Source organism: Numenius arquata, chromosome 26 (assembly GCF_964106895.1).
Source record: "Numenius arquata chromosome 26, bNumArq3.hap1.1, whole genome shotgun sequence".
NCBI classification, from domain to species: domain Eukaryota; kingdom Metazoa; phylum Chordata; class Aves; order Charadriiformes; family Scolopacidae; genus Numenius; species Numenius arquata.
This window is the reverse complement of record NC_133601.1, coordinates 2,057,770-2,085,659: the sequence shown is the minus strand read 5'-3', so window position 1 is coordinate 2,085,659 and position 27,890 is coordinate 2,057,770. Positions and strand designations below refer to the sequence as shown.

General features: G+C 56.6%; 1 protein-coding gene across 1 annotated transcript; it reads left to right on the top strand.

Annotated features, from left to right (window-relative positions):
- The first annotated feature begins 109 nt into the window (after nt 1–109).
- Nucleotides 110–27,890, top strand: GFRA2 (GDNF family receptor alpha 2). The gene is made up of 9 exons (XM_074164210.1): nt 110–149; nt 5,693–6,007; nt 10,185–10,268; nt 14,749–15,097; nt 25,973–26,082; nt 26,173–26,313; nt 26,408–26,583; nt 27,499–27,552; nt 27,762–27,890. Exons 1-9 carry the CDS (start codon nt 110–112, stop codon nt 27,888–27,890), a joined length of 1,398 nt encoding a protein of 465 aa, XP_074020311.1.

Sequence of the window (27,890 nt, the reverse complement as noted above, 5' to 3'; positions counted from 1 at the left end):
TTTTTTTTTTTTGAATTTTAATTTTTTTTTATTTTTTTAATTTTAATTTTTTTTTAATTTTTTTTTTTTTTTTTTTGCACACGTGGAGGAACGCGTGGATTTTACTAACATGATCTTGGCAAACGCCTTCTGCATCGTCCTCCTCGTAGGTGAGTGGCCCCGGCGGGGGTGCCCGCATGCCGGGAGGGGGGGCTGTCGCCTGGCCGGGCAGGATGGCAGAGGTGGCTTGTCCTTCCCCGGGGTTGGGGGCTGCGGGGGCTGGGGAGGAGGACCGCCGCTCCTCCGAGATGGGCACGGCTCGGGGCTCGGTCTGCACGAGGAGAGGGACGAGGATTTTAACTAGGGGCAACTTTATTTTCCTATTCTCTATCAAACTTAAAACGGGGGGGGAGGGCACGACACAACCCCATCGGGGTAGCCCCCGCCCCTGGCATCGCTGTCGCGATCCAAGGGAGCGGGCAGGAGCGGCGACCAGCAGCAAAGCCCCCATCCCCTCTCTCCTTGTCATTCCCCATGGATTTGCATTTCGGAGGAGATCTGTAACCCCCCCTTCCCCCCCGTTTCCCCCCCCAATACCGTGTCTCCCAGCGCCCTCCAGCCGCTGCTGCCGTGGCTGCTGGTGCCCCCCTTCCCCTAAACCCCCCTCCTCCCCTAAACCTCCTCTCCCCTAAGCCCCCCCCTTCCCCTAAACCTCCTCTCCCCTAAGCCCCCCCCTTCCCCTAAACCTCCTCTCCCCTAACCCCCCCCTCGTCGCCGTTCCTGGGAACTCGGCATGGAGAATGGGGTCGGAAAGTTGAGCTAATTGCATGTCTGTTGCGGGGGGGGGGGGGGCGGAAATTGCCGTGTCGTTCGTCCCGTCCCCGTCCCCCCCCCCCGCGTTGGAATTCGTGCGTGTGTGAGCTCTTGAGCAGCCCTGTCCCTGCCGGGGGCAAAGCTTTGCATTTCTAGGGCAGCCCCCTGCGGCCGTGGGGAAGGTGTAGCCAAAAAGGGGGAGAAGCCGGAGATTTGGGGTGAAAAGGAAGCGAAAAGGTCCGTTGGTTTTTGTTTTTGGTTTTTTTTCGTGTCCCCCCCCCCCCCCCCCCCCCCCGTAAGGCTGGGTGGGCGCAGGAGGGTGGCTGGGGTGTGGGGTGTGTGAGCCCCTGGCACACTGCTGCAGCGGCGAGCACCCCGAAAAAACTCCAGCGGGCTGGAGGAGCGTCACCCAGCCTGCGGGGACAGGGAGAAGGGACAGGCAGCTGCTGAGGGAGACTTGAAGGTTGGCAGAGCCAACCCCCCCCCCCCCCCCCCCCAGAGCATCCCGTGTTGGGGGGGGGGGGTGGTGGTGATGGTGGTCAGGTGGAGGGACCACCCTGCTTTGGGGTGCTCAGCATCCCCGGCTGGAAACTGGGGGGTGACGGGCTCGTCCTTCCCCCTGTTCCCCAGCACAATCCCCAACTGGTCAGGGGAAAGGGGGTGCTGGTGCCTCACATGCCTTTGTGGGGGGTGGGACACAGGCCTGAGTGCTGGGGGGGGTGGGGTTGAGCCCCAATTTGGGGTGTCCTTCCTGGTGACCTGCCAGCAGCAGAGCACACTGGGGAGCGTCGGGGAAAGGGGGGGGGGGCACCAGCCCTGCCCTCTGAGCCAGAGAGGGCAAGGAGGGGTGCTCTGGGGGCAGGGTGGGGGGCACAAGTGGGGCAACATGTGGGCAGAGGAGAGGAGGGGGGGTCTCCAGCGCTGGCTGAGGGGGGGGGGCAAGCTGGCCACTGGCCATTTGTACGCATGTCTGACTCGCTGCTGGATGTCTCGGGAGCGAGATCCAGGAGAACAGGGACCCCCAGGGTGACCCCCCCCTAAGGCATCCAACCCGTGGTCCCTTCACCCTTGCGTGAAGGCAAGACCCACTGCCACCTTTCCTGGGTGCCCCAAAGGTTTCATGGGTGCAGGGGCGGGGGGGGGAAAGGCTGGGTGGGGAAACTGTCCCCTCCCCAGGCCAGAGGAGCTGTGACACCCCAAGCAGTCATCACCGGGAAGCCGTACCCTTAGATTGAGCGTTAGGGATGGGGTTCCTGGGGGGACACACACACACACACACTTCATCCTGCTGCTTTGGGGAGCAGCCCCCCAATGATGCGGCTCCTCGTGGCGAGGAGCCCGGCAGAGGGGAGGAAGCCCAGCTCTTCGCATCTGGGCTCTGCTTTCTCATGAGCCAAAAAAAAAGCCCCTTTTCTTGGGAGAAAGCGATCGCTGTCACAGCGGCCGGGCTGGGAGGCTGCACGTTCCTGAGCAATTTTTATTTCTTTATTTTTATTTTTTTTTATTTATTTATTTTTTTTTTCCTGGAGTTGAGTTGCGAGGATAAATATTTACCTCTGTAGCTGCCCGTGTCCAAAGGTCTCTGACAGGACCAGTAAAAGGAAACATGTATTAACAGCTCGAAAAGAGGCTCCGCAGCCTGGTGGTGCTGGGGGAAGCAGCGGGAGCGGGAGGAACGCGGGCCCTCGCGTTGTTTGCCGGCTCTCGGAGCCTTCTGCATCTGCCTGCAAATCCTTGCTGCTGCTCCGGCACCCCGGAGACTGCTGAGGATTAAGTTGAAATTCTCTGCAGATGTTTTATTGATAGGAGTTGGGAGGGCGTGTGGGTTCTGGGAGGCGATTTCTTTTCGGGTAGGGGAAAGAAAAAAAAAAAAAAAAAAAAACAACCACCAACCCTACCCCTCAGCCTGCCCCTCCGTCCAAACTCCCCACCTCACACCTCCGCGGGGGTCTGTGGAGCTTTCCCCACCTTGGCATCGAGAGGAGAGGAGCCCCCCCAAGGAAAAAACACCGACCCGGCAGCCGGGGCTGAGCATGCTGCTGGATTTTGGGGGGGACTGAGGTGTCCCGTGCAGGCTGGGAACCACGGGGAAGGGCTGCTCCTGCCCTTCTTCCTCCGGTGGGATGGTTTTGTGCCACATTCCGGGGTCTGCTGGCGCTCCCAGCGTGGATGCGGTGCGGGATGCTGCGGGCACCCTCCCTCTGCGAGGCCATGGAAGCAAGGTGGCATAAGCCAGGAGGCTGGGGACCAGCTCACCGCCACCAGCTCCCCGGTGGGTGGATTTATTGTTGGGCTTCCCATCCCGGCATGAGCGAGCGCTGCCAGTCACACCGACGAGGATGCTGGGGTCCCTCGCAAGGATGCTCCATGCGGTCCAGCGCCTTTTGCATCAGAGCAAGGCTGTCTCCCTTCCCCGCCTGCCTCCCAGCACCTCCAGTCCCTGCTTGGGAGGCCCAGGGAGCCAGCAGGGAGATGGGATGGCAGCCGGAGGAGAGGCTTCGGGAAGAGGCTTCATGGCATCGGTTGGAGAAGATGGAATTGGAGCCGAGACCTGGGCTTGCTCAGGGTGAGCGCTGGATGGATCTGCAGCAGGGCTGGGAGGAGGAACGGCACATGGTGGAGCTGTGGGATGGCTCTCCATGCCTGGGAGCCAATTGCCCTGGGGCTGGTGGCCACAACCAGGAGTAAGTTGTCCCAGAGGCTGCTCTGGGTGCCTCGGGCTGGGGTTCACGGAGTGCAAAGGTGCAGAACTGGCCCTTTTCTACTCAAAGCACCAAAGCATCATCCATCTCATGGCGAAGAGCTGGCATTTCTGCCCTGAGGAGCATTTGGGGATGCCTGTTTCTCCTCCACCAGTCCGGGCTCGTGGATCCTGCCTGCCTCCCATGTGGAATATAATCCTGAAAGGCCAAGGAGGGCCCTTCCCAAGGGGCATCTGCCACCCCAAATTGGATCTAACATGGGTGCAGGGGCTCTGCACCGGCTCCTGGCTACCCGGACCCCCTCCAGACCTCTCCGAGCCCAACGGTGTTTGTTGGGGGGCATCGGCTGAAGACCAGGAGGACGGGATCTGTTCCTTGGCAAACGGAGGTGTTTCCACCTGAGGCTGCAGCCCATCCTGCTCGTTCACCCCTGGTGTTGTCCCATCCCTCTCGCAGAGCCGAGCGTCCCCTCTCCTCCCCCCGTGTCCCGAGGAGCGTGTCCCGACTCAGCGAGGTGGGCAGAGGCATGTATGGCCACTTGGCTCCCGTGGCCACTTGGCTCCCGTGGCCCACAGGAGGGCAGGGGACGGGTGTCCACCCCAGGGTGGTGGCAGAGGACAAGCCCTGCCTGCAGGCAGCTGCCTGCCCTGGGGAAGCTGCTGCTGGGGCTGAGTGCCCACCAAGCCTGGGAGTGTGCCCTGGCAAATGGTGGTGGGGGGGACACGGGTGGCCCTTGTCACATGCCTGTAGGTGTCACTGTCCCCCTGCCGTACCCGGCCAAGTGGCCACGGGTTGGGAAGGGGCTGAGGTTTGCTGTGCCCATCTGGTGGTGCCAGGGGAAGGTGCTCCCCAGGGGCAGCAATGGGGGGGTGGGCATTGCACGAAGTGTGGGTCTCCCCCTGCATCACCCTCCGGGGCGGGGGGGCTGAGGATGCTTTCCAGGTCCCATCATGCCCGTTTTTGCCTGCTCCAAGGGTTTTCCAAGGTTTCAGGGAAGGTCAGGAGGGGCAGGGGGTCCTGCCCCACCCTGTCCCCATCGTTTGGCTGGTGTGGGAATGGGGGGGACCAGCCATGCCAGAGCTGCCCGTCCCCCTTCTCCATGGTGACTTGGAGGGATTGACTTGGAGAGAATCCATTTCAAAAAAGCAAAAGAAAATGACAAAATAGCGTGAGAGCTGAGGGAGTGCTGGGCGGGAGGGGGAGGATGTGCCGAGGAGGGGTCCAAGGAGCGGGCAAGGGCTGTGCATGGGTAGGAGCCAGGCGAGCTGGATGGTTGCCACCCCCAGGGGCGGCTAGCACAGAGGCAGGCAGGAAGCCATCCCTGGGGTGTGTGGGGGGGGAAGAGTTCGTACCGAGCTGCGGCCCATCTGCAGCCCTGACAAGCCCGAGTGCTCAAGAAGCCATGACTCAGATGCCCTAAAAATCCCGTGACGGGCCTGAAAACGATGAGCTGCAAGATAAAAAACCCGAGAAGCAGCGGGGGCAGAGGGTTTGGGTGGGTTTTCTGCTTCCCTTGACTCTTGAGAGGTCACACGTGGACTGGAAACACGCCGAGTTTATTTATTTCCCAGTTTGGTTTTAATCAGAAACAGAGAGCCCCGTGGCATCACGTGCCTCCGTTGGGTTGACCCTCCACCTTCCCTGCCCTGTGCCTTGGGGCTTGTCACCGCTGCCGGGGTGGCCCTGTGACATCCTGCTTGCTTTTTGAGGCCACTGGATGAAATTTGGCAGCTCCCGGTGGGGTTAGGGCTGGGGACACATCCCGGCTCGGTTTAGGCATGATGGAAGGATGCTCTCTCTCTCTGGACCGGTCTGGAGGTGGCTTTAATGCCAGGAACCAGTCCAAAGGTGGCTTTAATGCCAGGAACCAGTCCGAAGGTGGTTTTAATGCCAGGAATGAGTCCAAAGGCGGCTTTAACGCCAGGAACCAGTCCGAAGGTGGCTTTAATGCCGGGAACCAGTGCCAAGGTGGCTTTAACATCAGGGACAAGTCTGAAGGTGGCTCTAACGCCAAGGACTGGTCCGAAGGTGGCTTAAACACTAGGGACCAGTTGGGGACGGTGGCTGGGACACGTGCTGATGTGTGGGGTGCCGGGGAGGGGACACAAGGGGTTCGCGCCCCCCCCCCGCCTCCAGCTCGCCCCTCCCTCACCTCTCTGTGCCCTCCTCTCTCCTTCCCCTTGCCCCTCCTCGCCCAGATGAGATTCTCCGCTCGCTGGCCGGCCCCCCGTCCCCCCCGGGGCAGGACCCCCATGGCTGGCGAGTGCCCGTGGACTGCGTGCGAGCCAACGAGCTGTGCGCGGCCGAGCCCAGCTGCAGCTCCCGGTACCGTACGCTGCGGCAGTGCCTGGCCGGCCGGGACAGGAACACCATGTTGGCCAACAAGGAATGCCAGGCGGCCCTGGAGGTGCTGCAGGAGAGCCCCCTCTACGACTGCCGCTGCAAGCGAGGGATGAAGAAGGAGCTTCAGTGCCTTCAGATCTACTGGAGTATACACCTGGGGCTGACCGAAGGTACGGGGCAGGGATCTGTGGGGTGGAGGGGGCTGGAAAAGGGGTGGTCCTGACCCACCTCGAGCTTGGGGAGCTCCAAGGGCACCTCGCCGGTCTAGTAAAAACAGGCTGAGAAGCGCCCAAGGGCTGCACAGACACCCCAGGTGTTATGGTTTGAGGAACCCACAGTAATTCATTGTCCTTCAGACAATTATTTCATCACCTAATGACCCTCCCCGCCCGGGAAGGGGAATTGGGAAAAAAACAGGGAAACCTGAGGGTTGAAATATAAACAGATTTAATAGAATTCTAGTAAAGAATTAGCATTAATAATATGAAAGAGGCAGTATTGATCCAACACCGATATAAAATACACAAGGATCATACCCAGCCCATTCTGTCCCAGGAGGCTGGTCCCCCCCCTCCAGGGACAGCCCATGTGGGACCCTGTGAGCTCTGGGGCTTCGGGAGGAAGGGAAGGGCTCAGGGCTCCGGCACCGGGGCAAGGAGTTCTCAGGGTCACAGCCGTCACAGGAGAGAGAGAAACTCCTCGGCAAACTTTCTGATTTCTATTGAATGTGCCGTTCATGGTATGAAATAACCCATTGGCAGCTTGGGGCAAGCGCCCGGGTCTCGCTCCTCCTCATCCCCGCACCTGAAAACACTGAGATCTTGAATCCCACACCCCAGAGCTGGCTGTGAAGTAAATATTTTTACCAGTTCAGACACCAGATTCTTTTTAAAAAGTGCAATTTTCGCAGGCGTTAGAAGAGGAATTAGCCCCGTGTCGCTCAAACCAGGACACCAGGCAAGGTGGTCCCTCTCCGAGGATGCTGGTGGGGGCCGGGTGGAGAGCTGGTCTGCCCAACATGGGCACGGGGCAGGGGAGAAACGGGCTGGGGGCTGTGTTTGCAGCAAGAACTGATGGTGATCATGCTGTGCCTGGGCATCTGGGCACCCACAAGCCCAGGGAGGGCTCCTCTCCAGCTCAGCTCCCTCCCTCCTGCCTGCCCTGGAGGAGGAGGAGAAGAAGAGGTGGAGGGGCACGGCTTTGCTCCTCAATACCAGCCGTGGGGATTTCTCGGGGTGCAGAGGTTGTTGATGCCTCCTTGCCCCCCCAAGCTCCCTTGTTACCCCTTCCTCTGGTGGGTTTTGTGGGCTGGGAAGCCGCGGGGGGGGGCTCGCTGGGGTCTTGCCTTGCATGGAGATGGTGAGCTGCCGTAATTGCAGCCTGGCGGAGGAGTAAATCAGAGGCTGGAACAGTGCAGGTAATTGAAATTGGATTTTGCTAGCCCCAGGGCTGGTTTCTTCATTGAAGGCAGGATGATCTACTGCCTGAAGGCAGGGGGGGCGCGTGGGTGAAGCCCTCACCCTCTGCAGGGCCATCACTGGGGCTAGGGGAGGGGGGGGGTGTCCTGTTGCTGGTCCAGGGCTGCAAAGGGGCACTTTACTGGGCTGGGAGGAAGGAATGGGCTGTGTGGGGCTCAGCTGGGGCTGATGCCGGTGCTGGGGGCTGGAGGGGGGGGGATTGCTTGGCTGTGGTGTGGGCTCTTGCCCACCCTTGTGCAGCTCTGCCAGCGCCTGGCTGGCCCCAGACCGGGAAGGAGGCAGAGGCAGCATCGGTTTAACAGTATAGATCCATTTAATGGGCTTAGGACTGGCTCTGCGCATGGAAGCTCTTAAATCCAGCTTCAGCCGGTGCAAAACCGCCTGTACCAAAGCCCTTGAGTTGTGGCCCAGACCTCAGAAGGGCACATGCCACCAGACAGGGACCTCGGCCACCCACGGCACTGAGTGTTGGCCGCTTGGCCAGTGATTTGAGCCTGTGAAATGACCCGTTCCTCTCCTGTTTCATCACCCCGGCTGAAAACCACCTCCTTCAGCGGCTTGAGCCGAAGGGGTTGGTTTGATGGAGCCTGTGGAGGAGCCTTCGTCCCCGGCAACCGCGTTCCCGCAGCGGGCACAGGTCTGTGACATCCCTCCCGAGCTGGGACTGAAGCTGGAGGAGGTGGTGGTGGGGATGCGGGGAGCTGTACCCCAGCACACAGCCCCCCCTTGGGTGAAATTGCCTTTAAATCTGGGTCAGGACGGAGAAAAAAAAAAAAAAAAAGAGAGAAAACCAGCCCAGAGCAGGAATTACTGCTTAATTGTTTTCTACCTCTCATTAGCAGCCTTCATTCAGCAGTTTCTGAGGGCTTTGCAAACATGAATGAGGGATGCTTTACTGCTGGATGGGTACTCCAGGACCTGTACCTGGAGGAGGAGGAGGAGGAGGTGGGAAGAGAAGTGATTACACCAAGTCTTAAGGAGGGGTGGGAGCTTTGAGGAGATCCAGCAGCTCGTAGCTTTAACCAGCAGACACCAAGTGAGTGGAAAAGCGATGAGGAGCCCAGGGTAGAGCTCAAACTTCTGCCTTTTGGCAAAGGTGATGCTGTGCCTCCCGTCCAGCCCTTGGGCTGCGGGAGCCAGGCTGTCCCTGCCATTAAGGAGGACTGCTTTCACTCCAGCCTCATTCCTGGAGGTTAATTGCATCTCGGCGAGCTCAAGAAAAGTCCACTGCCCTTTTAATGCTCAGTAATTTTCCTAGCAAGCAGCAGGGTTCAGCTAGTATTTAATTATTTATTACATTGGCAAAGCAATATACCGGGAGGTTACAGTGTTTCCTAAATGCACTTTAATAAAGGTGCTGTTTGTCATCGGAACATTAGGAAACCCGGGGAGGCGAAGGGTTTGGCCTGAAGCGGGAGGACTTGGAGGGTGTTTCCTTCCCCCCCCCTGACCAGCAGCAGCATCGGGGGCTGCCCCTGGCCCCGGTGGGGGCTGTTCCCTCCCCTTGTAGCATCACCCAGCATCACCCTGAGGGTGGTGGCAAGGCCAGACGCAAGGTGATGGGCTGAAAACCCACAGCTGCTGGAGACATTGTCCCCTTGGGATGTCCCTGGTTGGCCACCTGGCTCTGCCCGCCCCCCAAATTTCCAAGGAGGAGCGCTGAGGAGCTGCTGGGCTTGGAGCAAGCCCTCCCCGCCTCTTAATGAGCTTGTTTTCCAGCGCAGGGTTTCAAGTGGCTCCTTAATTACACGGGATAAATGCTGCTGCCTTGGGCTAATAATAACTCGGTAGAGCATGCGTGGGCTGGAGCGGTCCAGGCTGCTGGGGACCATCCCCAGGGCCAACCAGGCTGCTGGGGACCGTCCCCGGAGTGGTCCAGGCTGCTGGGGACCAACCCCAGGGCCAACCAGGCTCATCCACAGTGAAGACACCCGGTGCGAACGGGGACGCTGCCAGGCAGAGCGGAGATCGATGCTCCAGGCTGCTGGGCAACCTCTGACTGGGGCTTTCAAAGTCCGGCCATTGATTGTTATTTTTATATATTTTTTTTTTTTTTTTTGTTGGTTTTTTTTTATTATTTCTTGTGGCTGATGGGGTTGGAGGAGAGCATTTCCTCTCCTGAGAGCCGTGGCCGGCTCTCCCTGAAATCAGCATCTTCTGGAGATAACGCGAAGGGCCGGCAGCAAAAGCCACGTGGGTTTGCACTGAAATCAAAGAAATCATACCAGGGGGTTTGCTCCCAGTCTGGGGACAGAGGGACCATGCTCAGGTTCCCTCCGGGAAGTGTGGATTTGTGATGGATGAGCCCCTGGAGTGCAGCATGGGTGATGCTCTGGTGCTCAAGTGATGAGGGTCTCTATTCCCCGCTGAAATTATTTCCTTTCTCCTAAAGTGCAGCAGAGGCAGAGCCAGGGGAGAACAAGCTTTCCCATCGTTCTTTTTTTTTAGGCAAATGCTTTTCTTTTTTTTCCTTTTGGTTTTGCAACGACAATAAACCACTCCAGTGTCGAGTGTCGACCCTAAAACTTTCAGCCTGCAGCTGGCCCAGACTCTGTGGCCGTAGGCACGAGACAGTGACCTTTCAAATCTAAATTCCCTCAGTTCTTGAGGTCAGTTTTGAACGCAGCCGCTGCCAAACCTGACTCGCAGAAGGACACCCAGCAAGAATTAAGCTGAGCTGGTCCCAAATGGGCTTTTCCTTTCATTGCAAGGCAGGGATTTAAACGTTTTTTTGGTTTTTCCTTCCCAAATTGCAGGTTGCCACGCTGGGGGGGCTGCCCGCACCCACCCGTAACCTCAGCTGAGGTTATTCACTGTAAGTTTTTAATTTGCTTTTTCTACCCCTTCTCTTTCTTCCTTCCCACTCCAGGAGAAGAATTTTATGAAGCTTCACCCTATGAGCCAGTCACCTCTCGTCTCTCTGATATATTCAGACTTGCTTCAATTTTCTCAGGTAATAAAAGCAACATGCTTCGGCTGCTTTATCTTCTCCTGCCCGTGAATGTAGACCTGTTACCGAGCTCCCTGGCAAGGGAAACCTCCAACTCCTTCCCCTGGGGTTTGGTCCTTTGCTCCTCCAGCCCCGGAGAAATCTCTCCCACCCCTCTCTTCTCCCGTCACCCCGGACCTGATGCCTTGAGCATCCCTTGGGGGGGGGTTACATGTCCCCCCCATAGCTTGCCAGCATGCCGGTGCTTGGCAAAGGGGAGCGATGTAGGGGCCAATTCCTGAGCGTTGCCAGGTTTTCATGCATTTTGGGGCAGATTCTCTCATTTTCAGACCTTCCCAGTGGAATCAGACATTGCTGGGAGCGGGTGAGCCCCAGCTGAGGTGGGGGCGAGAGGGAGATGCAGGCACAGCCCGGGCTCCTGGGGGGACCAGACCATCCCGCTGCCCATCCTTGGCTCGATGTAAAGCGTTTTGTCTTCTGGAAGATGTGGGACCGGCAGGATGCCCCATTTGTGGGGGAACCAGGGTGGTCCCCGCTCTCTGTCCCTCCCCGGGGCAATCGGCCTTGATTCAGGCTATGGGATGCTGCTGGGAGAAGGTTGCCGGGCCCTTCGGAGCATCGCTCTGCCTCCTCATCCTCCTCTCGGGAACCCAAACCCCACCATCATCCTCGGGAATTTTTTTTGCCATCTATTTCCATGACAACCCTCCATGCTGCCACTCCCCCCCCCCCCCCCTTTTCAAATTAGGTCATAAAATTCCTTGGCTTCTCCTTCCTCTTAACTCTTTCCCTGAGAACCACCCACCACCACAGGGTTTTGGGGGTCCCTGTGTCCCCAGACCCCACGGGGTGCACATGGGCAGAGGGTGGTGGCACCTCGGGGACCCCGCAGCGATGCTGTGGCCCTCCCCCCTCCCAGGGGTTCATAGCCTGAAGCCACCCTGTCTCGCTTGGGGACACCTCGGAGGTGGGCTGTGACGCTGTATCCCCTGGCTGCCGTCACCCGCCGGCTTTTAGCTCCCGAAGCGAATTTGCCAGGCTCCCCCCGGGGAGCTTAGCACCGGTTCGGGATGACGATGCCACCCCCTCCCGTCTCCCCGCACGCCTTTTTGGATTACATTAGCGTCAAGGAAATATTTTAGCGGCTGGAAAGTATGAAAAGCAAAGTGTCTGGAGTGGGGGATTAAACGCTCATGGGTTGATTTATTCATAAAAGCAAAGCGAGAGGAGAAGGAAGCCCGTCTGGCAATTTTGGGGCTGGGGGGAGGGGGGAAGTTGGCCGTTTTTACGTGCCGTGGCTATCGGGGTGGCCTCGATTCTTCTTCCACCCCTTCTCTGTCCCCATCCTGTGGGGCTGGAGGGGTGGGAGCGATGAGCGGCTGCCCCCCGGGACCCCCAGCCCCGACCTGGAGCCCAAGCGATTGAAGCAAATGAGCTGTTAGTGTTGTTTCTCGCTAACAAGGCCGAGGCTGAGCGCTGCTAATTGCCTGTGGGGATGGCGGAGGGATTACTTTGCCTTTCTCCAAAGAAGGGGCTGCGTAAGCCAGGAGATGCTCTCATTGCTCACACCCTCCGTGGGACCAGCACCACAGACCTCCCCATGCAGGGGGCTTTGCCCTCCTGGACCACCCCCACCACCACCACCATGGAGCAAAAGCATCTCAGGCCAGGGATGAGGATGCTCTGCTGGAATCCACCCTTGGGAATCCACAGAAGGATGAGGGTCCGGTTGGGAAACCAGCCCCACGCTGCGTTTCTGCCCACGTGGGCACCAGCACGGGGCAGCAGCACCCACAGGGTGGGCATCAGACCCCCCAGGCTCTGCCTTCCCCATCGCCCTCCTCCTCCTCCTCTGCCCCTGACCCCATCCTGCACCGAGGGGACAGCTGGTGACACCACACCATCCCCTCCCTGCCTCCTCGGCCCCCGTTTCCTCCTCGCCTCATGAAATTTTCATGCTGCTGCTTTATTAATGAGCTCCCCAGAAACCTCGCGCTTTCAAGCATTGGCTCTATTAAAATGCATCCAGGTCCCTGCAGGTCCCAGGCAGGGCAGGAGCGATGCTCCGGAGGATTAGAGAATAAGCCGCCACTTTGCACAGATCCCCCGCTTGTGCCGAGGAGCCGCCGCGCTGGCTGTTCACCGCTCATGGAGCTCAGAGTTCTCAGTACATCCACCCCCCCCAAACTGCCCCAGCTAATCCAGGCAAGGAAAAAAGAGAGCCACCTGCCCCCCAGCCTCTTCAAGCATCTTTTTCCCCTTCTCCTCTGACAACAGTGTCATGAGCTGGTTCCATCCTCAGCCCTCGGCTGGAGGGACCCCATAGCACCCTCCGGGCTGGGGGGGTTTTCCTGCTGTGAAGTGGCAATTTCTGCCCTGTCCCATCCCTGGGGAGGGTGCGAAGCCCCAAAGGACTTGTCTTTGCCTCCTTTCTCCCTGGCTTTATTCCGAAGAGGGCTCCATGAGGAGCAGGAGGAGGATTTTCCCCCCAGTGCAGCACCAGTTCATGCCTCAACCATCTGTCAACTCCAGCCTCCCTCAGCTCGGGAGACCTTCTCGCCTCTCGTGCTATTTTTCAAGGCAGATCTACTTATAAATCATACATCATAAGAACTGCTCCCTTTACAGATGTTTTACCGAACCCCCCCCGTCCGTGATAGATCTCCACGGGGGGGGGTGTTCATCACTGGGGTGACACGTTTGGTATTTCGAGGGCTCCCTCTGAACAGCTTTGTCCCCCCAGTCTGTGGGGTCTCAGGTGAAGGGAGCCACCAGGACCCTATGGCCATTGTGGCACGGGTCAGGGCTGGTGCCACCGAGCGCCCCCCCCCCCCCCCTCAGCAGCTCAAACACCCCCCCTAGGGTGGCAAAACATGGGTTGGGTTTGCATGGGACAGCACCCCTTGGGGGGGGTGTCTTCCAGCTTCACCTTTTAATTGGGACCCATTAACGAAGGCAGCGCCATGATTGCGACTCCCGGCTCAGAGTTGGACAAGACCGTGGGAAAAGGAGACAAAGTTGGGTCCCGAGATGGAAATGACACCCCAAAACGCTGCAGGGCGGCCCCCGAGGGCAGCTGGGGGAGGCAGAGAGGGAGGATGCTGGCCCAGGCAGCTGCTTGCCATTTGCTAATTAGCAGGGCCCTACAAATGAGTCTGTTAGGAAGTCTTCCTCGGTGCTGTCGTTTGTCTTTTCCAGCAGAAGCCAGGAGACAATGGAGGAATCCACGGACTTGGCTGGGCTGCGGAGGGGGGGAAATCAGGGCCACGGTGGCTGGTTCAGTCAGGTGGCTTCTAAAATAGCACCTGGGCTGCCGAGAGCGATCCATCATTTTGACAAAAAAAGGGAAATTCAGCGTTTGTTCCCACCCGGTGGTTTAGCTTCATCCGTCCTCTCCCTGTTTATTTGCTGACGGCTGGGATTCCCGGGGCGGATGCGGGATGGGGCCGGTGTGGAGCTGGTGGCTGGTGCCCTGGGCTGGTGGCCAGCTCTGGTGGCAACCTTGTCCCCATCGTCCCTGCCTGGGCGATGCTCAGCCCTGGGCGGGGGCTAGCTGGGGGTGACCAATTTTTGGGGACCCCCAAGAGAGGACCCAGGGGCTGAGGGGACCCTGTGCGGCTCGGGAGATTATTCTGCTTTGGATCAGGCTGAAAAATTAATAATTACTCTTTGAATAATTGACAAGAGAAAAAAAAATATTGCAAATTCATGGCATGAATTATGCACTGAGGGCTGTTTGACCAGGTCCCCTGCCGCAATTGATGCGCATTAACCGCTTCCGTGCTGGAGGAGGACCCCTAAAGTGTGTGGGACGATGGGGATGGAGTGGGGAGGACCACAGTGGTGCATCCAGCCCCCTCCCCACTGCCAGCAGGGTAGGGACAGGACATGCCAGATATACCAAGGGTGGCACTAATGCCATCCCCTTCCCTGTAGCATCTCCCCAGCTTGAGGGCACCTCAGTACCATGCTCATAGAATCAGAATGGTTTGGGATGGAAGGGACATTAAAGACCATCTCATTCCACCCCCTGCCCTGGGCAGGGACACCTCCCACCAGACCACGTTGCTCCAAGCCCCCTCCAACCTGGCCTTGAACCCCTCCAGGGATGGGGCAGCCACAGCTTCTCTGGGCAACCTGGGCCAGGCTCTCACCACCCTCACAGCAAAGAACTTCTTCCCCACATCTCAGCTCCATCTCCCCTCTTTCAGTGTCAAACCCTTCCCCCTCCTCCTAGGGCTCCCCTCCCTCATCCAGAGTCCCTCCCCAGCTTTCCTGGAGCCCCTTTAGGGACTGGAAGGGGCTCCGAGGTCTCCCCGGAGCCTTCTCTTCTCCAGGCTGAGCCCCCCCAACTCTCTCAGCCTGTCCTCCCAGCAGAGGGGCTCCAGCCCTCCCAGCATCTCCGTGGCCTCCTCTGGATCTGTTCCACCAGCTCCATATCCTTCCTGTGCCTCATCCCTTCTCCTTCTCGCTCTCCGGGCAGGAATGGACCCCGCCACCAACTCCAAAAGCAACCACTGCCTCGACGCAGCCAAAGCCTGCAACCTGAACGACAACTGCAAGCGCCTGCGCTCGGGCTACATCTCCACCTGCAGCAGGGAGATCTCGGCCACCGAGCACTGCAGCCGGAGGAAGTGCCACAAGGCTCTGCGCCAGTTCTTCGACCGCGTCCCCAGCGAGTACACCTACCGCCTCCTCTTCTGCTCCTGCAAGGACCAGGCTTGCGCCGAGCGCCGGCGGCAAACCATCGTCCCCTCCTGCTCCTACGAGGACAAGGAGAAGCCCAACTGCTTGGATCTGCGCAACACGTGCCGGACGGATCATCTTTGCCGGTAAGGGCTCAGCGTGGGCTTCTCCCAGCCCTTCCCGGCGCCGGAGCGAGACCTGTGGACTTTGACAGAGGTGTTTTTTTTTTTGTGGGGCCACGGTTGGGTTGCGTCACCCTATTGCAAGTTTTTGGGTTGCATCTTCCCAAACGCTGTGCGGTCTCCTCCAGTAACAGCTGTTTTCTGTGCGGAAAATGGGGCAGAGTTAACGGTTTGGGGCTGGTGGAGAGGCTGAGGTACGGCCTCGAGTTTGCTGTGGGGTGAAGCTGTGGGGCTGTGCGGGGTTTGCAAGCGGAGGGGCTGCCGACCGAGCCCCCCACCCCACCCTGAGCTCTGATCTGCTCCCAATCCCCCAGTGCGAAACCGTGCTTCTGCTGGGCCCAGGATGGGGAAGGGACGTGGGGCAGAACCGGAGCATCAGGGATGCAGCAAAACCCCTGGGCGTGTTTTCCGCATCCCCAGCCAAACTTCCCGGCTGGTAAAATTCCCTGTTTTCCCCCTTTTGGCAGAGCGAGGCCGGGAGATCAGGCTTTTTGTTCCGTTATGAAACTCATTATTCACACGGTGAAAAAACCTCCCGTCACCCTCCAGGGGCTGGATCAGCCTCGTGAAGAATGTGTTTCCGAGGAGGAGGAGGAGGAGGGTCTTTTTTGCCATGAAGGTGATGGAGTTTCCCACAGCCTGGTGGCGAAATAAATAAAAAACCACAGCTCCTCCTCCGGCAGCGAGCGAGTGTGTTTGAAGCGTGGGAATGTAGCTTTTTATCAAAAAGTAATACAATAAGGCGACGTCTATGAATAAAAAGATAACCGGGGCTGCGCCGAGTCGTGGCCGAATTCACGGTGGCACCTCTCCGTCGGTGGCTCTGATGCTCGCTCAGATGGGAAACACTGCGGATGCTCACGGAGCATCACGGAGGCGGGGTATAAACCCCTGTTGAGGGGGGGACCGGAGAGGCCACGGAGCTGCCGGGCGTTAATTATAAGCCTGTTCCTGCCTGAAATGAAATTCCCCTGGAAAGAGGTGAAGCAGCAAAGGGGGGGAAGCGTGAGGCAGATGATTTGGGAGCTTGCTCCCAGTTGGAAATGCGTTTTACCGGCAGCACCGTGGATGCTGCCTGGCCCCGGCCGGGGATTTTGCTCTGCAAAGCACCCAAATCCGGCATTTATTTCTGCATCCAGCTTTGGGCTTCGGTTTGCAGAGTTTTGCCCTGACCTTGGCTGTTTTCTCCCCGTTTTTGGGGCTGCCTATGGATGCGCCCCTTGTTCTGCACTTGCAAGAGGGTGCCGTTCCACCCTCTCCCCTCCCGGGGGGCTCTGGATGTGCTCCCCGAGGCTCGGGCAGGTGGGTTTGCTCCAACCCTCCCTCCCCCCATTAAAAACCCATTTCGTTACCCAGGCTGCGGCACTGGGGCGTGAGAAGGGTTACGAGCCTGCACAAGGAGCCCGTGCCCGGGGATGCTCGGAGATGCTGCCACGCTCCAGCAGCTCGTTTGACCTCCTTGTGTTTGCAGCTGCGAAAGCGTTTAGAAGCGATGACCTACCTGGGGTGAGCTGTGTCTCGCACCTGAGCTCGGGGAGGCGGGGTGGGGGGGGCAGGGAAAGAATAAGGATTTTTCTCTATTGATGCTGCATTGCAAGCGAGAGAGGGTCTGGCTTTTTTCTCCCGGGCTTCTGGGATGGAGAGAGCTCTGGCAGAAGCTTCTAGCAGCGGCTGCGTGTGGGCACGCACACGTAGACTGCACTTTGTGGTCCTCGCTGCTGTTTTCTCCCCCTCCATCTCTTGATGAGGGAGGGGAGCCCTAGGAGGAGGGGGAAGGGTTTGCCACTGAAAGAGGGGAGATGGAGCTGAGATGTGGGGAAGAAGTTCTTTGCTGTGAGGGTGGTGAGAGCCTGGCCCAGGTTGCCCCGAGAAGCTGTGGCTGCCCCATCCCTGGAGGGGTTCAAGGCCAGGTTGGAGGGGGCTTGGAGCAACGTGGTCTGGTGGGAGGTGTCCCTGCCCAGGGCAGGGGGTGGAACAAGAGGGTCTGTAATGTCTCTTCAACCCAAATCATTCCATGATTCTATGATCTCCCTCTGGAAGTGTCCTCCTGGCGCATCTTCCCCAGGGATGAAGGAATGGCCCTGCACGCTGTGCCTGATGGATGCACGGGCATCGTCACCTTCCCTGGCCCGTGAGGAAAGGATGTGGAGTGGAGCTGGTCGAGGAAAACCATCATTAGAAAGAGACTTACCCGAGAACCTGCTGCCCTTTCTGCTTGACATTGGCTGCCTGACTCCAACATCTGTGGGTCCATCCACCCCAGCACTGCCCAAACAGGGGCAATTTGGGAGTCGCAGCCCCCATTGCTGTGGGTTTAATTTCCCAATTTAGAGCTGGGCATGGCCTGACCCACTGGCTGAACCCCTTCTCCCACAGCCTTTGTGCTTTGCCAGAGGGTTTTGACTGATGTGGAGGTGCCAGAGGGATTCGGGGTGGGTTTGGCTAGCGGCAAGGGCGGGTGGGGGTGTCTCATTCAGCAGCGATACAGAGGGTCTGCTGCAGGCTCGGTGCTTGGAGCTGCTGTGCCCACCTGATGCTGGGCATCGACAGACTCTGGTGTGTGGCTCCTGGACCCCTGGAGATGCCGGTCCAGCGCTGGGGGAACAGTTTGCTCCGCTCTTCTGCAAAGCCCTGGTGGGGTTTGCATCCATGTGCATCCAGGGTGGGTTTGGTTGTTTGGTGTCCCCTTTGCCGAGCAGCTCCGGGACAGGGTGGTCTGCAGGGTGGCTGGTGCTGGGCAGGGGGGGCCCTCTCCCCTCTCTCTCTGCTGCCTCTCCAAGCCCTCTGCATTTATAAATAACAAAGCATTGGCAGGCAGTCGCTGCCAAGATCATCACCAAGTGCCGGGAATGTGTATAAATAGAACGTGGAGGCTTTGTCCTCCTTCCCACAGCATCTGCACCCACCAACCTCCACCCAGGAGCCACCTGGGCGTGAAACCCCTCGGTGGCCCATCATCCCGAGCCCCTGCCTGTGGGCAAGGCAGGGCTGGGGTCTGCCCCGGGATTTCCTACCGATGTCTCTGTTTATCGGGCTGGCACCGTGGATTGATGCTCACCCTCCTTATCTGCACGTGGGACCGGCAAGGGCATTGAACTTGGAAGCAGATCGGCAAACCCCGCGGTGACAGGAGATGAGATAATGTTCCCCACGCGGGCTGCGAGCGTAATTAAGCCTCCTGGCTGAACGCCTAATGAAGGGCGAAGCCCTCGGTGCCAGGAGAGGACTTTGTGGGGAGATTTTTGCTGCCACCTCGCCGGGGTTGGTGCTGAGGTGGGTGGAAGGGGATGCTCCTCGTAGGGGCTGCTGCTCCCACGGGACAGAACCCACCCCAAGGTCACGTTGCTTCCTTCCCAAAAGAAGCAGAGGAGTTGGGGAAGAGGGGAAATTAGTGGTCCAGCATGGAAAACAGTCATTGGGGAAGTTTTCCTGGCTTTTGGCCTCTTTCTGGCTGCTCAGGGCTGGTGGTTAAATGGTCCTTGAACACCAGCCCCTGTCCCATCAGGGGTCACCAAGCTGGGGAGATAAAAGCCACCAGCTCTTTTGTCACTGCTGATGGAAGGTGATGGTTTTGGACTGGGGTATTTTAACCAGCAGGCAGTGTCCCAGCATGGGGGGGTCCTGGATCACCCGGGGGTCCCTGTGGCCAGGAGGAAGGTGCCAGACAGCCCTTGAGCATGGGGCATGAAGGAGTCAGGATGCGGTCCCCTGCATCCCTCCATGGGCTCAGGTCTTGGCGAGGGTGAGCGCCCAACTGTGCCCTTCCCTTCCAGGGAGTAGAGTGCAAGATCCGGATTATTCTGGGCTGCAATCCTGGATTTTGCTCTAGACGAAGCAATTCGAACGGCCTTGACCTGTGAGGCTGCTAAAAAAAAAAAATCAAAAAAAAAATCAAAAAAATCCCCGGTGAGATGCCCCAGCCCCAAGCCCCTTCTCCCGGCTCCCGTCTGTGAGAGCAGGAGCAATCAGGCTCAGATCGCTGCAATTTGTGAAGCTTTTCGTGCCGGGAAGCTTTTCCTGGCACCACGGAGGAGCCTGACAAACTCCCCGAGCTTTGTGTCTGATTGCAACGGACAGGTTTTAGCTCCCAGAATATAAAAACCTTTTGCAAAACACTAACCTCAGCTAAGGGGAAAGGGAAGGAAAGGGGAGAAAAAGAGCTGATTTCAGCAGCTGCAGTTTGCTGTATTTTTCATCTTGCATCAGCAAGTCGGGAACACAAATAATCTGGTCTTATATGCTTCAGTGATGCTGGTGCTGAAGAATTTCCCAGCCTCCACTGGCTGTAGCTCCTCGGCATCCGAAAGCTGGGTGATGTTTCATTTGCCTGAGGTTTTTCCCCTTTTTCAGCATATTTGTGGCTGGGAAGGGAGGGGGTCGGATCCCACCCAGCTCCTCGCAGGACCCCCGTGTCTGTGTCCACGGGTAAAACCGGCAGAAACCATCTCTTTTTGGCTGGGTTTGGGATGTTAATTCAGGAGGGATACCCCGGGGAGGAGAAGCTTTGCTTCATCGCCCAAGGACCCACGAGGGAGGCTCGGCTGGGGGAGGGATGGATCCAGCCTGGCTTGGTATTGATTAAACACCAAACATGGGAACAAAAACCCTGCTTTATTTTTTATTTTTTTATTTTTTTTTAAAACCCACGTTCCTTGTCTTCACGCTCTTTGTTTAGCGCAGACAAAATGCCATCTATAATGGATGTTTCCTTGATAAACAGCCGAGCGGCAGCTCAACTTTCTCATTACGGCACGTAATGAGAGTGGCTCAGAAGTAGGGCTCGGCCGTCCACGGAGCTGTCTGGGAAGAAGGAGGAGGGGGGCGGAAAAAAATGCTCCTGGATTTCACAGCGGCTCCAGGAACTTTGCAGAGAGGAGCAATTCTCATGTCTGGAGGGGGACAGGGCACGGCTGGTGGGTTCCCGGGGGTGGGTGGCTGCACCAGGACTGCGAGAACCTGATTTTTTTTTTTTTTTTTTCACTGAATTTTTTTTTTTTAGAGTTGGAAGGGACCGTATAGATCATCTAGTCCAACTCCCCTGCTGAAGCAGGATTGCTTAGAGAATGCTACTCAGGGCTGCATCCAGGCGGGTCTTGAAAATCTCCAAAGAAGGGGACTCCACACCCTCCCTGGGCAGCCTGTTCCAGGGCTCTGGCACCCTCACCGGAAAGAAGTTCTTCCTCATATTCAAGTGGAACCTCTTATGTTCCAACCTGTGCCCGTTGCCCCTCGTCCTGTCACTGGGAACCACTGAAAAGAGTCTGGCTCCATCCTCCTTCAACCCACCCTTTAGGTACTTGGAAGCATTAATAAGGTCTCCCCTCAGCCTTCTCTTCTCCAGGCTAAAGAGCCCCAGCTCTCTCAGCCTTTCTTCATCAGGGAGATGCTCCAATCCCTTAATCATCTTTGTTGCCCTTCGCTGGACTCTTTCCAGTAGTTCCCTATCCCTCTTGAATTGGGGAGCCCAGAACTGGATGCAGTATTCCAGTTGTGGCCTCCCCAGTGCAGAGTAGAGGGGGAGAACGACCTCCCTCCACCTACTGGCCACACTCTTCCCTAGGCAGCCCAGGATTCCGTTGGCCTTCCTGGCCACAAGAGCACATTGCTTGCTCATTGTCATTTTGCTGTCTACAAATGTCTACAAAAACCTGATGGGGGAAGCCTTAAATCTAACCTTAAATTAGCAAATCTGCCATCGTTGGTGGCTTTGGCTTCCTGGTATGGGGGGGACAGAGGGAAGGGGCCAGTTGGGCAGCACCCCTGGGGTACCTCAGCCCTGGGGACCTCCTGTAAAGGCAGCTGGAAGGGGATATCTCAGCTCCCCGGCCACCTTGCTCAAGGCTAACCCTGCTCTTAACACAGTAATAAGTCAATTCGCGCTGAATAATTAAATAGAGAGCCTTCATAAGTATTGACTTAATGTGACAGCAAGTCTATACTGACTCAGGGTTTGCTTATGTAAACACAATCTCCTGTTCGGCTTAGTTAGCAGTTCAATGAAATAGAACAGTCCTTCAATTAAAATCAAATGATGCGTGCGTTTAATTCTTCCCTTCTCGTACCGGGTAATGATAGGGTTTGAGCATAGGCAAGAGGACAAAAAAAGAAGGAAAAAAAAAAAAAAAGAAGAAAAAAGTCTTTTAACTGCTCTTATCTGTGATGAATCAAAATGTGGTGTCCTAAAAATACATATGGCGAGCTAAACTTCTTAATTAACGGCTCCGAACTTAGCGGTCGGTCTGTTGTCTGTCTGTCCTCATTTTTTTTCCCCTCTTGCTGGTTTAGTTCTGCTTTTATTTGGGGGTTTCTCCTTTGCTCCTCTTCGGATCGTTCTCTTTTTGGCCCCATCTCCCCTGAGCGAGCGGCAGCTTTGGGATGGGGGGACCAGTCCTCACCCTGCGGGGAGATGCTGTGCTGTAGCAGGGATGGGATTTTTCCCTAAAAGCAGAAATAAAACCCTCCTAGTTCATAACCAGAAGAGGTAACTTCAGTCTCCAGAGGCGGCAGGTAACTTTTCCTGGATAAAACAAATATTCCCATTGATCTTTTTCTTTTTCCCCTGTGAACTGTTTACTGGTTTGGTCGAGGGTCATCAGGAAAAGTGGAGTTTTGCTCTAGTTTCCCTCTTTTTTTTTTTTTTTTTCAGCTGATCCCCATCCCCAGGGCTCTTCGAATTCCCCGACCGCTCTTCTAGGTGTTTGAGGCTAATTTATTTTTGTTGTATCTCATCCTCTCCTGGCTTCGAAAGCCTTCATCTCCAGCAGGACGAGCAGGCAGAGCGCGTGTCGGGAGGAGGATGCCCGGCAGCCCCGCGGGTTTTTCGTGTCTTGCTGAGTGTTTTCCGTGTTGTCGCAGCTTCTTGAGCATCCTCTGCTCTGCAGGGGTTGGGGGGGAGAGACTCTCGTGTCTATTAAAACCATTTTTCCTTGGTCCCTGCAAATTGCCTGTGAAAAAAACCCGACGTCTTGAGTAATCTCCGCATCTCGGACATTTTCTGCATGAAATATTCAAGAGCCTGATACTGTTCTCTTTGATGGGTGGTGAGTTATTACCAGCGCTGGGGCTTGGGCTTCTCCTAGGCATGCGGTGATGGGAACAATTAGCACCCAATTAGGCACCTTGCATCTGTTCTGGGGATTTTTTTATTTTTTTTTTTCCCTGCTTAAAAAAAAGAAAAAAAAATTGCAATGCGCCAACAAGCTGGGAAAAAGAAAAAAAAAAAAAAAACAACAAAAAAACCCAAACCACCACCACAATCAAAAATTCCTCTGCTGTGTAGGTAACTTTTAATGTCGGAGCGAGAGCGTCTCGCTGGCGAGCTGAATTCCTGCGTGATAACAAGGGCAGGAGATGAGTTGGAGGCCAAGAGAGGATGGGATGGTCCCTGCAGTGATGCCAAAAGTCCCCTAAATGGGACATGTGTGCATCGGGGGTGACTGGGCACCGCAGGGAGCCGGGTCCCCGGGAGGTGTCTGGAGATGGGGAGGGAGAAAGAGCCCCTGCAACCCTTGAGCTGCCTCCCCTTGCCATCGTCCTGCTCTTTTTCACCCAGGAATCCACCGTATTTTCTAGATGCATCAAAGAGAAGCGGCTTGTAACCCCCTCGCTTTGTAAACCCAGCGCTTGGAGCGGGTTTGGGGTATGATACATGCGTGTATGTATAGATATAATTCGTTTTTGTTAAGCCCCTTTTTCGCTCCTCATTTTTTTTCGACTTGGAGGCCTTTCGGGAAAATAACATGCTGTGCCCTGCAACCCCCTGTGTCACCGTCCCCCTTTCCCCGTCCCCAGCCCTTTGCAGGCAGAGACTGCCCATTCCCACCTGCTGCCGGGAGCTGCCAGACGGCAATTTGGCATCAATTCCTCCTGTTTCTGCTAAGATGGACTTGGCTCCCTTCTTTTTTCTTTTTCCTTTTTTTTTTTTTTTTTTCCCCGGGCACTTAAAAGCAGAAATCTGAGAAACTATGAGCCGGCTCCAGTAGGGTTTATTCCTGGCAGGGAGAATCTCATCCAGCGACTGCAAACTCATTGTATACAACGGAAAGAGTGACATCTGGCTTGGATATTCTGGAAAGATTACCAGCTGGCTTGTCATGTATTATGAAAAGAATAACATTTGCCTTAGAGGATGCTACAAGCCAGGAGCAGGGCCCCAGGGAGCAGCGTGACAAATTTTCGTGGCGCTGGGTGATGAACTTGCCGCAGTTCTTTAAGAGAATTGACGTGCCTTCGCCTCTAATTTGGGGAGAGGGGGGGAAATGCTGTCGGAAACTTTATTTATCTTCCGCGGAGGGGAGGAGGAGGGATTCCAGACACCTTCCTGTGATGGGGATTGTGTGAAAGGAGAAGGGTTGGAGCTTTTCTGCTCTGCAAAAGCCCATCCCTTCTTTCCCCCAGTCCCACACACACACCACACACCCCGAGTTGGGTTCTTCTTTCCCCCAGTTTGCAAATGGGGAGGAAAAACCCTTGATCCAAGGCTGGTTTTGGCTGTGAGGAGGGCTGAGCACTGAAAATATCTCCTTATCCGGCTTCGTGCGTGGCCCCAGCCAGGGAGACAGTGTGTCAAGAGCTGAGCATCAGCTCCAGGAACTGGGCACAGGATGGGAGCCCCCCGGCTTCCCTCCTCACTGCTGGCAGAAACTTTGGGGAGTTTCTTTCTAAATCACCGAGGGAGGAAAATAAATGTGGGTCTGGCCAAAATAACCTGCACGTGGGCTTGGGGGAGTCGTGTTTCCAGGGGGAAGGGGAGGGACAGGCGGTGCCAGTTGCTTTACTGCTATTTATCTGCATCCCAAGTGCCCAGGAGTCCCGTCTTCTCCTCGGGAGGGCTTGGATAACCCAGATGAAGAGGCTGACCTTGCCCTGGAAATTTGCAGCCTGTCGGGAGGCTGTAAGTGGGTCAGGCAGCTGGTGGAAGTGGGAAAATAATCCAGTTCACACCACTGGCAGCCCGTCAGCAGGAGAAAACCCAGTGCAGCCTGCACCTCCAGCTGTGGGAAGAAGCAAAAAGAAGGTCCCAAGTGGTTGGGTGGCTCTCACCAAACCAAGGTTTGCCGTGGGGTGATGCTGGGGTCCCCAAAAGGACCGAGGAGTCCCCAGAAGAGGCTCAGCTGCTCCACAGAAGGTGGTTGTGTTGGTGGCTGTGAAACCTCGTGATCTGGAAAAAGCCCCAGTCACGGATGGCTGGAAACAGCAAAAGTCTCCAGGAAATCACCGCATTCCCCCATGGAGCATCCAGTGCTCTGGTCCAGCCCTAAGCAGCTGTGCTTTATTCCCTCTTCTGTCCTTATGTAGCCCACGAAATTGCAGTGGCCTCCTGGCTACGGGCTCAGCAGCAGCATCTCTGCTCCTCCCCAGCACTGGCTGCGTTTTGGGGGTACCTGGGCCCCCCATTCCCTTAGTGCGCTCGGGATGGGGTGTGATGAAAAGCTCTGGATGGATGTAAGGTTATCACTGCAGACCCCTTCTGCTTCCTTCAGTCACTGCTTCATTTGTTCCTATATTTAATTTGAACAAAACCTTCTGAAAACAAATCATTCCTATTTTTTAAAAAAAAAAAAAAGAAAATAAATCACACCACAATTTCTACCCTTTATTTTCATCAGTTCTTATGGCTTTAGGCAGGTACTGTTGGATGATTCAATCACCGGTTGGACAAAGATGACATTTAATTAAGAAGGAAGGAAGAGGAAGCTAAAGGAAATAATGTATGCCTTCTTCTTTCTGTATGAAGTGTGGGGGAAAGAAAAAAAAAAAAAAAAGGAAAAGGAGCTGAGGAGATTTTCTGTTGTGAAATGCAAGGTCTCATCTACAGTGTCAGCAACTTGGCTGCTTCGCAGCGATTCCTCCCTGTGATTGAGATCCAGCCTGGGCCACGGTTCAGCCTCGTGTCTCTTCGGTTAATGAGCGAGTCGATTTGGAAAACTGCAGCCCATCCATCTGTCCACCTGGTCCATCTGTCCAGCCTCTTCTGCATCCTTCCCCCTTCTTCATCCTCCTGCCTCGGTGATACCGTTCATCCCGAGGGGAAAAAAAAAAATAATAAAGCCCCAGAACATGGCGTGGGAAGCGTGGGTTTGTGTCGGCGGGGCCAGGGTACCCATACCCCTGGCAATAACCGCGCTTCCATCGCTCCTTCTGCTTTCTCTGTGCCCTGAGCAGTGAGAAAAGATGAGATAATCAAGCCAATAATTGGGTAAGGAGTGGAAATCGGCTCCTCTTGTCCCTTCTGTGTTCCTCCGCTCTCCCCATCCTTCTGCCTTCTCTCAGCTCAGGGCAGGAGCATCTCCGTGCCCCGAGGTCTCTGCGAGGTTTCCTTTTGGTTTTGGTTTTGTTTTTATTTTACCCCCTTCTCGGCTGCAAAAAAGAAGACGGGAAAAACGTAACCCCCAACCTCAGGCATTTTAATTGCGCTCTGAGCTTTAACTTTTCAGGGGGAAGATAAAAACAAGCAATGAAATTTTACAGGCGGGTAATGACGCCGGGAGCAGCGCGGCCAAACGAGGTTGTGAAGTTTATGGCGTGCTCTGTCGGTCGGGAGGCGCTGGGGAAAGGGCCGGGGAGATGGGGAGCAGCAAAGGATGGAGGAACGAGGGTCCCACACCCCGTGGGGTACCCACCCCCGGGCAGACACCTCTCCCTCGCCCGTCACCCTCCGACAAGCCTAGGTGAGACAAGAAGTTGCACCTCCTGAGCCTAGATCTCCTATCTCCGGCCCCTTTATCCCCTTTTCTCTCCTTTATTTTTTTTTTAAATTTCACCCCTCGCTGCTGAGTTGCTCCGTGCCGGGAGCGGCGGTGAAATCCCATCCTTCTCTCTCTTGTTCTTCCCACCCAGGTCCCGTCTGGCTGATTTCCACACCAACTGCCAAGCATCCTTCCAGTCCCTGACCAGTTGCCCCGGGGACAACTACCAGGCGTGCCTGGGCTCTTACGCGGGGCTCATCGGTGAGTGCCAGGGGGTTCGGGGTGGCAAAAGGTCTCTCCCACTGAGGTCCTTCATCCCTCTTCATCCTCCTACTCCTCTCCCGGGACCAGGCTTCGACATGACGCCCAACTACGTCGACGCCAGCACCACCAGCATCACCATCTCGCCCTGGTGCTCCTGCAAAGGCAGCGGCAACATGGAAGAGGAGTGCGAGAAGTTCCTCCGAGACTTCACGGAAAACCCCTGTCTCCGTAAGGCCCTTCGCCATCCCCCTCCTCGCCCTGCCCCATCACCTGAAGGGGTGCAGCCCCCCCACCCCCCGCCATAAACATCTCCTCTCCCCAGGAAATGCCATCCAAGCCTTTGGCAACGGCACCGACGTGAACCTGTCCCCCAAGAACCCGTCACCCCCCATCACCCTGCCGCCAAAGACGGAGAAGAGCCCTGCCTTGCCGGATGACATCAACGACAGCAACACCATCTACGACACGAGCGTCATCACCACCTGCACCTCCATCCAGGTAGGAGACCCCAGTCCCCGTTACTGGGGCAAACTTGGGGGGAACTAGTCTGGACCCTTGGTGGGTCCATCAGCCAGGAGATCGGCTGCAGCCCATGGGCAGAAAAAAGTCCTTTTTTGGATGGAGTGGATGGAGTCATCTCGGTTTGGATGCGATGTTGGTACCCAGGTGCCCAGCAGGATCCGGCCATCCCTGGTACTGGGGGGTCTGGGCACTGCGTGGAGGGTCTGCTGTGGGGAAAGGAGGGATCCCTGCCCTTCCCATCCCCATCCCTCGCTCCGGCATCATCCCCTGCCCAGCAGGGCAAGGTGAGCTGGAGTAGCTGCCCTGAGCCCAACTTCTCCGACTCATTTTGGGGTGAAAACAGCTTGAATCCCACGTGGTTTTGGGAAACCTGAAAATTACCTATTTTCTTGCATTGCACTGCTGGGCTTGTGGGTTCACGCTTTGCTCCTTGGGTGCAAAGGTGCTGTGGAGAGGAGCGGGACAGGGGGGTCCGTGGCCGATGAGTGTCACAGGGATGTAGGCAGGAGTATTTGCAGCGGAGGGCATGGGGGGGGGGTGAATCTGCGTGAGTCCTTCCAGCCTTGTTATTTGTGCTCTCTTCTGCTTCAGGCAGGAGCCCAGCAAAGACCCTGAGCCACCCGGGGAGAAGGGATGGAGCCCCCTTTTCTTTCTCCTCTCCTTTTTGAGAGCCCCGGGTGTTTGAGAAGCTCACGGGGAGACTTCACACTTCAACACCAGCTTGTGCTCTGAGCTGGGATTGCCGATGTCCCCTGCCCAGGGCATCACCTCAGGCGTCACCTTGCACCCTCACGGGGCAGCTTGGAAGCTCCTGGAGGGGGACTTGGGGACCCCAAACCTCAGGGCGTGACCTGCCCTAAGCCTTTCTCCTTCCTCCTTTCTCCTCTCCAGGAGCACGGAGCAAAGCTAAACAAGTCCAAAGAGCAGAGCCTGTGCTACTCAGAGGTATGTTTGGGGCAGGGGGGAGCCAGGGAGAGGGGGGTCCTGGGGCTGGGAGGACTGCAAATGGCTTGGGAAGGATGTGCCAGACAAGTGCTGTGCCAGGGACTGCTGGCTTCACTGTGCAGAGGGCAAAAATAGGTGTTTTCCAAGTTTTGGATGATTTTTCCCCCAAAAAGGACCCTGATGAACCTCTGCTCTCCCCTCACCCGCAGACCCAGCTCACCACGGACATCATGCCAGACCAGAAGACCTTCGTGGACCAGAAGGCAGGCGGCAGCCGACATCGGGCGGGCGGGATCCTGCCCCTCGTGCCCGTTCTCCTGCTGAAGCTGATGGTATAG